Source organism: Hyperolius riggenbachi, chromosome 3, assembly GCF_040937935.1.
Source record: "Hyperolius riggenbachi isolate aHypRig1 chromosome 3, aHypRig1.pri, whole genome shotgun sequence".
NCBI lineage: Eukaryota > Metazoa > Chordata > Amphibia > Anura > Hyperoliidae > Hyperolius > Hyperolius riggenbachi.
This window is the reverse complement of record NC_090648.1, coordinates 220005848-220018495: the sequence shown is the minus strand read 5'-3', so window position 1 is coordinate 220018495 and position 12648 is coordinate 220005848. Positions and strand designations below refer to the sequence as shown.

General features: G+C 40.7%; 1 protein-coding gene across 5 annotated transcripts in view; it reads left to right on the top strand.

The window, feature by feature from the left end:
• The window catches only part of VPS13C (vacuolar protein sorting 13 homolog C), a 390940-nt gene that overhangs the window by 125360 nt on the left and 252932 nt on the right, over positions 1–12648 (top strand). For all 5 annotated transcript variants that reach the window (XM_068275765.1, XM_068275764.1, XM_068275763.1 and 2 more), the window contains 4 exons: positions 1743–1885; positions 4108–4300; positions 7373–7487; positions 9579–9715. In XM_068275765.1, the coding sequence (XP_068131866.1) occupies positions 1743–1885; positions 4108–4300; positions 7373–7487; positions 9579–9715 (588 nt within the window). The remainder of the gene's footprint in view (positions 1–1742; positions 1886–4107; positions 4301–7372; positions 7488–9578; positions 9716–12648) is intronic.

Sequence of the window (12648 nt, the reverse complement as noted above, 5' to 3'; positions counted from 1 at the left end):
TTACCATCTCAGCATCCCTGGCTATTTCGCACCATGAGGACAAGGCTTAGCACAGTTGACAGCCTATCCCAACTGCCAGGCCTTTCCCACACCCCATGTGATGTCAGGTTAGATCCTGTATTGGTGCAAAGGCCAGTCTCAGAGATGGGGAGGAGGGGGGGGGGGGGGGGATTTAGGTGAATGTCTGAACCAGGTAGGACAGTTGAGTTGTGGAAATCTCTTAAGCAGAACCTGATGTGAGAGGCAAATGGAAACAAACATATTTATTTCCTTTTAAACAATACAAGTTGCCTGGCAGCCCTGCTGATGTTTGTGGCTTCAGCAGTACCTGAATCCCACACCTGATAAGAGTGTGTGACTTATCCAGTCAGACTTCAGCAGAAGCATCTGATCTGCATTCTTGTTCAGGGTCTATTGTCTTTTTGATTGCCAACATATTTATTGGTGCTGTACAGAGTAAAAAACAAAACTTGGGGAACACATTAATACAGACATTTGATTTACACAAAATAGACACTGGTACGTAATACAGACTTGGTAGACATGGCAATTACAGTGATAAATGTAACAATTAATTAACAAAATAAATAGCCAATACAAAGTCAAGAGATCCCTGCACTCGAGCTTAAAATCTAAAAGATTACCTAAATCTGAAGGTGGTCACACACGATACAATAAAATTCAGATTTTACAGCAATTTGATAAAAACGATCGGATCTCCCGAAAAAATAAACTCTTTTTTTATTATTCGACTGAAAAATCCTATCGGATTTCCCATTTTCTTCTATTTTTATCGATCCGGAATGCCAGATATTTTTCTTCAATTTTTCTGAAGATTGTATGGTGTGTGTCAGATTGTCAATTTATTAATATACACACCCTAGCAATTTTGTCAGTTTCCAATCATTTTTATCATAATTGGGGAAAAATTTAACATAGGTGTGTGGTACATTGGTCATATTTTTTAAATGTTACTATCAGTCAGACAAATTGATTGAAATTCTTAAATTGAAAAGTTGTTTAAAAAATTGTATGGTGTGTGGCCACCTTTAAGGATTATTTTAAGAGAGAAATTTGTTGGCTGCCCATAGACCACAGGCCGGTTTCTGATCGCTTTTAGAATAAAAACGTGCTGGAATCTGCTTTGTGTTCACGCCTTGCTCCCCCCAGCCGCCCCCCCCCCCCCCCCAAATGTTAGATGTGAGAATAGAAATTAGTTCTATTCTTAAGGAATCATGGATGCAAATAAATTCAAATTAGGAGTAGGTGACTGAGTAAAAAACGTTTAGAGGGTTTATAACTGATTGTACTCCCACTGGGGGGTATTAATCTACTAAGTTTACTAAGTTTGCCTATCGTGCCTTTCTGCTCTATTTCTGCTTTTGTCTTTCACATGTTTTTTGCGCTCCGTATCGCCTGCATGTTGTGCTTCTTGCTGATATCTTGTGGTTGCACCATCGGTCTTTAGTTATTATTAGTATTGATGTTATTCCTTTATTACACTGCTGGGAGCATGGCTTTTACACATAACTGTATTTTGAATGTAGTGGCAATGTGTGTTCAATCTGCAGTTTAGTAAAAGCTGAGTGTAATAATGTAATAATGATGCGGAGTGCATGGCTCCCACCTGACCTTCTTCTTTTTTTTTTTTTTTTCTTTTTTTTCTGTCCTGTTAATCCTCCCAACTTGCTGGTCCAAAGACACTTCATTTGTAAGAGTTTGTTTGTTTTGTTTGTTTTTAGTACGTGGCTCATATCCTTCGCTTTAAACTTGTCAGCACATCTGTAACCATCCGAGAAGATTTCCTTGCCACAGAAATACTGAAAATTAACACAAATGATCTCAGCGCTCAAGTCTCTCAGAGACCAGGAGCTCAGGCTATGAGGTGAGTTAAATGGTCTATCTGAATTCAAAGCTTAACCTGTTCATGTTTAGTTGTCTCACATTGCAGCACATATCAAAAAGCCATTGCTTTATAAGGTCTTACTTTTCCATAATGTTGCTTAAAAACGCATGCAGTAATGCATATGCCTCTATCTAGCCTATGCTGAGAAAAAGGGAAAGTCCCATGCAACTGCACCATAGTCCTATTTTGCTGTAAAGGATACATCCAAGGTAGCAAAAAATGAGATCTACTTACCCAGGGCTTCCTCCAGCCCCTGGCAGCCGATATGTCCCTCGCCACAGCTCTGGTGTACCGGGATGGATATATATATGAAAGACCAATACAAAGTGATATACACGTGAGAAGTGGAACGAAAATCATACATTATTCCAAACATTTTTTACAAATCAATAACTGAAAAGTGGGGTGTGCATAATTATTCAGCCCCCTGAGTCAATACTTTGTAGAACCACACAGTGCTAAAGTGATATATAAGATGAGTAGACCATATACATGTACAGTACCACATAACTTGAATGTGTTACTTTTCTTCAATGTTAGGGTTATCCGTAGAGGGCTCTAAATGAGTTTCTGTGCAGTTGGACTGCAGTGGGAACATCCTAATGCTGCATACACACTTGAGATAAAAATCTTTGGAAAAGGCAAGATCAAAGACCAATTTTACCCCATTACATGCAGTATGAGAGCCATACTCTACACAGTCTATTCTATGGAACTGCACTCCCCATCAGATAGAAATCTTTGCAAGATGCTGCACACAGAGATGCCCCCGTACACATTCAAAAGATCATTATCTGCAAAAGATCTCTTTCTGCAATAGATCCATTCCTGCAAAATGCATTCATAGTCTGAGATCTGCAGATCATCATACACACCTTGTTTAACAGGCAATCATCTGCAGATCAGATCCACCAGGATGGATTTTCATATCTGCAGATGATTGCCAGATATGCAGATGAAGTCTGTTAAACAAGGTGTGTATGAGGATCTGCAGATCTCATAGACTATGAATGCATTTTGCAGGAATGGATCTATTGCAGGAAGTGATCTTTTGCAGATAATCTTTTGAATGTGTACAGCATCTTTGTGTGCAGAATCTTGCAAAGATTTTATCTGATGGGGAGTGCAGCTCCATAGAATAGACTGTGTAGAGTATGGCTCTCATACTACATGTAATGGGGTAAAATTGGTCTGTGATCTTGCCTTTTCCAAAGACTTTTATCTCAAGTGTGTATGCAGCATAACTCTTACTGATAAGTAGTGCAATTTGTCTTCTTAAAATAGAAGGTATTTGCAATAATTCAGCTTGAAGTCAGCAACTGTGGCTTCCCACAGTGCCAGTGCTTAAAGAAAACCTGAACTGAAAATTGAAAGTCAAAATAAACATACACACTTCATGCTTACCTTCTGTGTAGTCTACTCTCAATCTCTTTTTCCTCTCCCGCGTCCTGTTTCTCCACTGTGCTCAAGGGAATTCTCTGTCCTCCATTTTGAAAATGGCCATTACCCCATAACTGCTTTCTGGTCAGCACACTGTTAAACTGTAACATCGCCCATTTGAGCCATAAGGAAACATGGACATTACCTGGCACATCAGTTGTCCTCTCAGCTTATAACTAACGGCAACTGATATATAACTGACAGCAACTGATATATTTTAGTTCTGACAAAATGTTGTCAGAACTGGAAGGGATTATTGTCAGAAGAAAATGGTGAGCTTCTGAGAGGAACTGATGGCAAGGTGTAACTATGTAATGTTCATTGGAAGTTACCTCATGTTTATTTTAAATAATTTTACTTAGTTCAGGTTCCCTTTAAAGACCAAAACTTCTTGAATAGAGAGGAAGGATAATATTTGCCCATGATGCCATGAGGGAAGAAAGGGGGGCGGGGGGGAGGGTGAGGGATGTGAAAACCTGAGTGGTTTTGCTTTTTCCCCTTTACAAAAAAGGAAGTGAGGATGATTCACCTCAACCATGATCCTTTAGCATGGAAGCCCCAAAGAGGATGTAAACATTTTCTACTCAATCACAAATGAAAGATATTTTAGATAGAGTTTGACTTAAGTCTTAAGTATGTAGTGTTGCAAAGGCCCTGTGTATAATTTTGAGTTATCAGTAAATATTGTATGTTTGGTGAAATTTAGTTCATAATATGACATTCAATATTTGTAAATAACTTGTATTCAATATAAATTTCAGAGTGGAAATAAAACTGGACAACTGGTATGTGACAGGCCTCAAGCAGCACAATACAGTTCCATCCCTTGTAAGCACAATTGGCTCCAATGAGTCATCCCTCCTTAAAATCATTTATGAAACTAATCCTCAAGATAGCACTGCTGATCAAGTCCTGAAACTGCAGTCCCAACCTGTGGAGATCATTTATGATGCTGTAAGTACAGTTCTGAAATTGTCCAAAATTTTGCATCGCAAATTATTTGGTTGAACATGTACCGTATGATACGTATGTGGTAGACTTCTTGATCACAACACCTGTTTAACTCTCCATGAGGAAAAGTCCTTTTTTAATAAGTAATGTGGGTTGAAAAATAAGAGTTGTGGCCTTTCTTCAATGTTTTTATGATCTGCAGGTAGATTAATTGGCGGTAGTAATATGACCTTTATAAACTAGACTCTCGTGTAAACTTTTTATATTTAGTGCTACAATGTATAACCTGTGCAGCATTTTGGGATATCCTGTGGGGCCATTGTGGACAATGCATAATCAGAAGAAAAGTTTGTGTGGCATACATTTTGAACCCCTTATAAAAGGTTTTTGTTTTTTCACTTTTTAATCAGTGTGGATAGATATGCAAGTGTTTACAAAAAAGGAAGTAAAGATGAAGCTGCTAGCCATACTATGTCAGAAAAAAACACATCTATACAGTTATGTTCAAAATTATTCAACCTGAAATTGACGGTTTTGGCCAGTTTGACAATGATTTTGATCATTTCAGTCATCTTGTTTACAATTAAATCAAAGAGGCTCTTGTAAGTCAGACAAATATAACATTTATAATGAAATAACCACAAATGTCTTTTCTGTGCTCACATCATTATCAGTTTTATTCAACCCCCAAGTGACATTCATTCTTAGTACTTGGTACAACATCCTTTTCCAGTTATAACCGCTTTTAAACGTGAAGCATAGCTTGACACAAGTGTCTTGCAGCGATCTACGGGTATCTTAGCCCATTCTTCATGGGCAAAAGCCTCCAGTTCAGTCACATTCTTAGGCTTGCACGCTGCAACTGCTTTCTTTAGGTTCCACCAGAGGTTCTCAATCGGATTTAAGTCTGGTGACTGCGATGGCCACTCCAAAATGTTCCAGCCTTTAATCTGCAACCATGCTGTAGTGGACTTGGAGATATGCTTGGGATCATTGTCCTGTTGATAGGTCCAACATCTCCCAAGCCTCAGGTTTGTGGTGGACTGCATCACATTTTCATCCAATATCTCTTGGTACTGAAGAAAATTCATGATACTTTGCTCACGCTGAAGCTTCCCTGTACCTGCAGAAGGAAAATAGCCCCAAAGCATGATTGATCACCCTGCCATCAATATCAATGTCAAACTGGCCAAAACACTCAATTTCAGTGGGGGTTGCATAATTTTGAACACAACTGTAAGTAGATAAATAGCCAATCAGGCTGCATTAGGTAAGTCTGAGGGGAAATTAAGGCTGGTTTCACAGTGGGACGTTACAGGCGCTTGTTAGAGCAGCCTGTAATGCACCCCACCGCACAGCAATGAAAAATCAATGGGCTGTTCACAGTGCCCACGTTGCGTTACATAGTAACGCTGCGCCACCAGACAACGTACTGCATGCAGTACTTTCTAAGCGGCAGAGCCGCGTTAGACTGCTTGCACATGCTCAGTAACGTTAAGGAGGAGCGGAGAGCGGCCAGGCACATGGCTAATTAATATTCACTGCACTCAGTGACGTGCAGTGTTTACTTCCTGGAGCGGCCGCTCTGTGCAGCGATTGGCCGGCGGGACCACATGATGCCGCATGTGCACAAGAGTACGCATCACGGCATCACGGACGCCAGAGTGAGCTGCACAACGCGGCTCACTCTGATGTCCAAAGCAGAGAGCGCCAGGCGTTGCGTTAGGGGCACATTATGCGACCATAACGTCCCCTAAAACGCAACGTCCTGGTGTGAAACCAGCCTAAAGGAACAAAAAAGGACAACCCAGCATGACCTGCAACTTTTTTGTGTGACAAGAAATTGATATGCAATCTTGCGCTAATCATACAAGGCGTAGGGCAATGAAAATGCAACTTTTTTGTGTGGCAGATGTACCAAATAAGAGACAGGTAAACTTGGGAATGATCATTTATCAACAAGAATAGTAGTTTGGATAGGGATGTTTGGATAGGGATGAGCAATGAGATGCAGATACTGGTAATTCTTAATGCAGTTTTATGCTAATTTAATGTGAATTTGTGCAGCTTGAAAATGCACTGATCAAATGCCACAGCATCACACAATTGCATAAACATTGGCATCAATTATTTGCATTTCATTGAGATCCCTGATTATGGGGTGGAGCAGATGGATGGACCAATAGAAACTTCTTAGTGAAGGTTCTTTATCTTGTGAGCTTGTCAAGCACAACACTACAGTGTAAGTGGAAGACAAATTGGTGTGTCTGATATTGTATGTGTGTATGTATGTATGTATGTATGTATGTAGTTGTAGCTGTGAAAATAAAATTGTCGCTCATCTAATTAAATAGGAACTTTAACCAAGAATTGAACTTCATCCCAATCAGCAGCTGATACCCCCTTTCCCATGAGAAATCTTGACCTTTTCTCAAATTCTGTGTGGATTGTATTGTGGTGAATCCCCCTCAGTGTGCTGTCATGACCATGGTCATATTAAATCCAACGAAGCTGTCAACACCTTCAGTACATTGTAAGCTCTTTATGAGAAAGTCAAAAAAATGACATGTCAACAATAAAAATTGTTATAGCGGCGACAGCCGCTGTTTCACGCTTTAGAGACTCTTCTTCAAAGCCAGATACAATGTCCTATCATGACCATGGTTGTGACAGTTTCCTTTCAGTGAACCTTGGTGCATTGTGGGATATGATGGCTGTCTCCAAGTACCAAGCAACCAGTATTTCCCCCTCTGCATTTTTATATCTGTGAAAAAAACCTTTAAGCCTAGCTTACTTACAATTAATTAGTGGGTGTTGTTATAGTTATAGTATTAGTTGGTGCTGTCTACTTTAGTCTACTTTTTTTCTTGTCTGCCAGTAGTAAAGATGATGTGCTGGCTCATTGTGGGTCAAATAACATGAACAAATTGCATAGCAAATATCAATATTTCTTGATCGCTCTTCATTTTTTTAACTTCTCACTTTGCAATGCATATATTTTTTCACCTCCTACTACTTTTTTAGGGTAACTAATTCCTCTTTAAATATGTTTTGTCAATGTGCTTTCTTTGCTAGACAACAATCAATGCTCTTGCGGAATTCTTCCAGCCTCATAAAGGAATGGATTTAGAACAGTTAACATCTGCTACATTGATGAAACTTGAGGAGATTAAAGAAAAAACCGCTACAGGTAAAACTAGCTTTTCGCCTCTGTTCCTAAGAATACCAGCATACAGTTTATGGAAGTTATGTGAGAAATGCATACATTCACATAGCAACACATTTATTCTGAAACAAATGTTTTAGTTTAGCCTATTCACTGTCAAGTTTCAGCTCTGCTAGAAAGATAGTGTTACCCATAAAAAGTTGTTGTCGTGGTATCTTCTCCAATAATTCTGCTCCTAACATTCACTCACACTAGCTGCAATACAACACCACTAGAGAGCGGCACTCTCCAGACCTAAATAGGCTGTTTGGCGCAAATTGTGTAAGGCGATACACCCATAACGGGCATATGCAAGCACGCGCATGTCACTACGAAACACACACATGAACAGGGAAATGTACAAACACAGAATTATGTGCACAGCGTTTACACTTACAGACTGCGAGCGATTACACAGCAACACATGAAGTGCGTATGCGCAACCCACCATGCATAGGGTCCCCATGAGATGAACCAGGACGCCTGCTGACATCCGTGCATACCAGCCGTCTTTCCTGGACAGGTAATTGACTGTGACACACAGCACCAGTCTTCTACCCCTAAATGATATCAACATGAACCCTCCCTCATGTAATCTCATGTGTCGGCAATGAGAAGCTGAACAGGATTTACATCACCATGGAGTGAGGTATAATAAGGAGGCTGGGAATGTATCAGCCCTGGCATGGAGGCACAGATTTCCATAGGTGTCACCACTACAGTTAAAGTGGATCCGAGATTAACTTTTATTCATTGCATAATTGTGTTCCTTACATATAGTTCATAGGGCATTCCTCAAGCCAAATACTTTTTATTGATTTTTTTTTTATTTTTTTTAATACTCTAATTCCCTAAACTAACCAAGCCTCGCCCACAGCTTCTCCAAAATGCCAAGGCACTCAGACCCGTGTAGCAAGGGCTTATGGGAGCTCAGTCTGGGCAGGAGGAGGTTACTAGCCAGAGATTTCAGAGCTAGAGGGGAGTGAAGTTTTCACAGGCTGATGGCTGTAGATGCACAGCAGCTTGCCTGTGTGTAATGATGACAAACAGAACAGGGCTGATCTCATTGTATCACAGGAATAAATAATCATAAACTGTTGAAGCTGTACGCAGACAGATTTTCTGTGTAAACTATCTAAACTTTGGATAAGATATATATAGACAAGTTGCTTGTTATAGATAGGTTTTTTTTTTTTTATCTCGGATCCGCTTTAAGGCCAAATTTACCCTTTTTCCGTCCCCTAGGCTAACTTTCTTCCCTTCCATGTGCAGCCCCTCCAGCCAATTCCTTGCGCAGCCCCTCTTCTATGTCTAACATTTATATACAGCAGCCCCCTTCAGTTACATACATATCTCTTGAGCTGTAGCTGCCTATTTCTGTTGCTCTTTATTTGCAACCTCTGTATTCCATTTGCAGCCTCTTCTTCCTTATGCAGATATCCCTCTTCCATGTCCAGCTGCCACCCAAGGCCAGAGCCTTTGTGGCCTTTCCAGAATCCAGCCATGTCTGCAGTACTAATGAGAATGTTGGAAAGGATCTCACAGAACCACCCCTCTCCCTTTTCACTTTGGGGTATACCTGCATTTTGTGGTCATCAGGGGCGTAGCAATAGGGGTTGCAGAGGTAGCCACCGCATCGAGGCCCTTGGACCAGAAGGGCCCCAAAGGGCCATCCCTCAACTGCAGTATTAGCTCTCTATTGGTCCTGTGCTCATAATAATCACTTCTATGGATACTATGAATAGTGGTAATTATTAACAAACTGTTCCCCATCCCCTGCTTGCACCTCAGACACTGTAGTTGCCATTGGCAGGTTTTGGTGCGCCGTATCAATTGCTATGTATAGACTGCTTAGGGGGCCCCATTGTAAAACTTGCATCGGGGCCCACAACTCCTTAGCTACGCCACTGTGGTCACTGTTCCTATCCCCTACAAGTTATCTGTTTGTTTTTGTTTTTTTGTTTATTTCAGCTAGCTGTATTTTGCATTTGACACCCGTAGTTTTGTTTTACTGAGTGAAATTGATACACTGATTGGTGTGATTGATGTACTTGGATTCTGTTTTCTTTCTTAAAGGCCTGTCTCACATGATTCAAACTCGGAAAGTTCTTGACTTGCAGATTAACCTTAAACCGTCTTATTTGCTGCTTCCAAAAACTGGCTTCTATCATGACAATCCTGACATCCTCATTGTAGATTTTGGTAGCTTTCAGGTACGCTGTTTTATTATTTTGTACTTCAGTTGGCAGAGAGCTTTAGACTTTGTTAAATGTATATTGTTATAGATGTTTATAACATAGGGTTCAAGATATATTTTAATAAGCATATTTGTTTTTTTAAATATTAAAACCTAGGTTGAGTACCATATGTGATGATCTTTATTTACGCTAATAATTATTTATGGGATGAGATGAGAACAATACCAGGCACCCATTATCAAAGGTGGTAATGTAAAGAGGTCAAACATGGCCAAATGAGCACCCGCTAGTAAAATGTTAGGTGTTTCACTGGAGTAATGCAGCCTAACATCACCCCACTTATGTCAAAGCACAACAGAGGAATGTTTGGGGTTGCAGGGGTGCACGTTACCTACACGAAGATGCTACTCCATAGAGCAGGGTTAGAATAAAGGAAGTAAGACAGCTTGTCAAGTGGTATTTAACTTAGAGGTATATGTGGTGGTGGTTTTTTTTTTGTTCTTCTGTCACAACGCTTACAGGGAACAGTTTGAGTCTAACATCCTAGGACTTAAAGATAATCTGTACTCTAAAATTCTTACAATAAAAAGCATACCATTCTATTTATTATGTTCTCCTGTGCCCCCTTCTGTGCTGTTTCTGCCACTCCCTGCTGCAATCCTGGCTTGTAATTGCCATTTTGATGCAGTGTTTACAAACACAAGACATAGCAAGTGATCGGCTGAGAGGAGCTCAGTGTGTGAGTCAATAGTGTGCAGGGGGCCTGGAGAGGGTGTGTATAGCTTCTATCCAATCACAAGCAGCACAGCACAGTCCAGCTTGACTGCCACAGACCGACAGAGGAGAGAAGATTAGATCATATAACAGAGATAATTGTGCCACTGTGCAACTAGGAAAGGCTGCAGTTAGTAAGAGCACACAAGAACAGGTATAGAAACTTATAGGATAGAAGAAATGAGGATGAAATTTTGTTAGTTTCTTTAACCTCCTTGGCGGTAACCCCGAACGTAGTTCGGGGTAAGCCGCCGGAGGGTGCCGCTCAGGCCCTGCTGGGACGATTTGTTTAATTTTTTTTTTGCTGGACGCAGCTAGCACTTTGCTAGCTGCGCCAGCACACTGATCGCCGCCGCCCCGGTCACGATCGCCTCTATCAGTCGCGCCGCACGCCCCCCCCCCCCCAGACCCCGTGCGCTGCCTGGCCAATCAGTGCCAGGCAGCGCCGAGGGGTGGCCCGGGACTCCCAATGACGTCCCGACGTCAGTGACGTCATTCCGCCCCGTCGCCATGGCGACGGGGGAAGCCCTCCAGGAAATCCCGTTCTTTGAACGGGATTTCCTGATCGGAGATCGCCGAAGGCGATCGAAGAGGGCGGGGGGATGCCGCTGAGCAGCTGCTATCATGTAGCGAGCCCTGGGCTCGCTACATGATATAGGAAAAAAAATTTAAGAAAAAAAACTGCTGCGCTCCCTCCTGGCAGATTTTTTTATACCGCCAGGAGGGTTAAATAGATTCCAGGAGTTCCAATTTAAGCATGTAAATGGACTATATTGATTGTATGCAAAAGGGAAGATTGAGCGCCTCTGATGGTGTAGTATGTTCGATATACAGACAAATCTTTAAATGAGATTTTGTACTCCCAAGTCTGGGTTGGCACCAAGGCAGCCACTCTAAACGCAGGTGGGGAGACCTCACTCTGGCTAAAAAGTCACTCTCTGTGGACAGTTAAGAAGATGGGGTGCCCCCACCACAGGGGAGACTTTAGATGAAATACAAACAATATACAGATGCACCAAAAGTGCCTTACACTGGCTCTTATACTGCAGCAGTTGCTCCCTGTAAAGCCTGATTAAGAAGGCATAAACCCATGAAATGTGTTGAAATAAGTTGGAGCGGTGAATAAAGTGAATTTTGCTGATTAAATTGACTTGGGGGAGGTAAGTCCACCACTACCTCCCCCTTTTTTTAAACGGCTTTTAAACTTTTTACTCTATTTTTGGCACCTCTGTTATATTGTTTGCATTGGTTTATTATATGAATTCACGCTTCATTAAAGATTCATTTCTAAAACTAGACAGAAAGCATTTATCTTTTTCTCCTGCAAACAATTGGCACTGCAGTATGCTTTGTGTCTATTAATTGCTTCCCAGGTATATTGAAATAATGCCTATCTGGGAGTTATTAGCTCATGTTCTGTCTTTATGAATTGGCTGGCATTTTTGTTGTTGCTATTTTTATCGTATACTAAGTGAGTGGAATGGAATAAATAATAGTGCATCAGACTTTTTATAAATGATAAATACAGGTAGCACCCGTTCTGGTTGTATTTTTTTGTGAGTGTTCTCCTTGAAATGAATTCTATAGTATGAAATATAGGGTTTATATTTACTGGTTCTTTAAAATGAGAAAAAAACAAGTCTGCCAAGTATCTAGCAGTAAATAGTACTTTCTCCCCATGCTGATGCATTACCATTCAAATAACACATTTCAGGCTTGCACATGATACACTTCAGGGATTGTTGAACGTCATCAGTATAGTCTGTTATGCTGTTTCACAATGTGATTACAGTGGTCATTGCAGAGAATTCCACTGAAGCAATAAATACTCTTTAAGTAACACTAGATATAAAGAATGAGAACATTGAGAAGTGCTATTTGGGAAGTTAAATGAACAATTTACAAAGTCTGAGTCTTCAACAGTCCACGAATTGCCATTTGCCTTACCGTCTTTAAATTACAGAGTCAAGAATAAAAAGAGAACAATTTCTGATGTACCGAAACTCTTAGGGCATTATTACAGAATTGCAAGTGGCTTCATAGGTCATCTAAGAATTTGTTTTACGTAAGCTGTTCTGTTCTAATGTAATTAATCAGTGTTGAAAGTTATTTGAAGGACACATATTGTCAAGAATTGACATCTCCCAGCCATACATAAAAAGCAATGCTCTTCA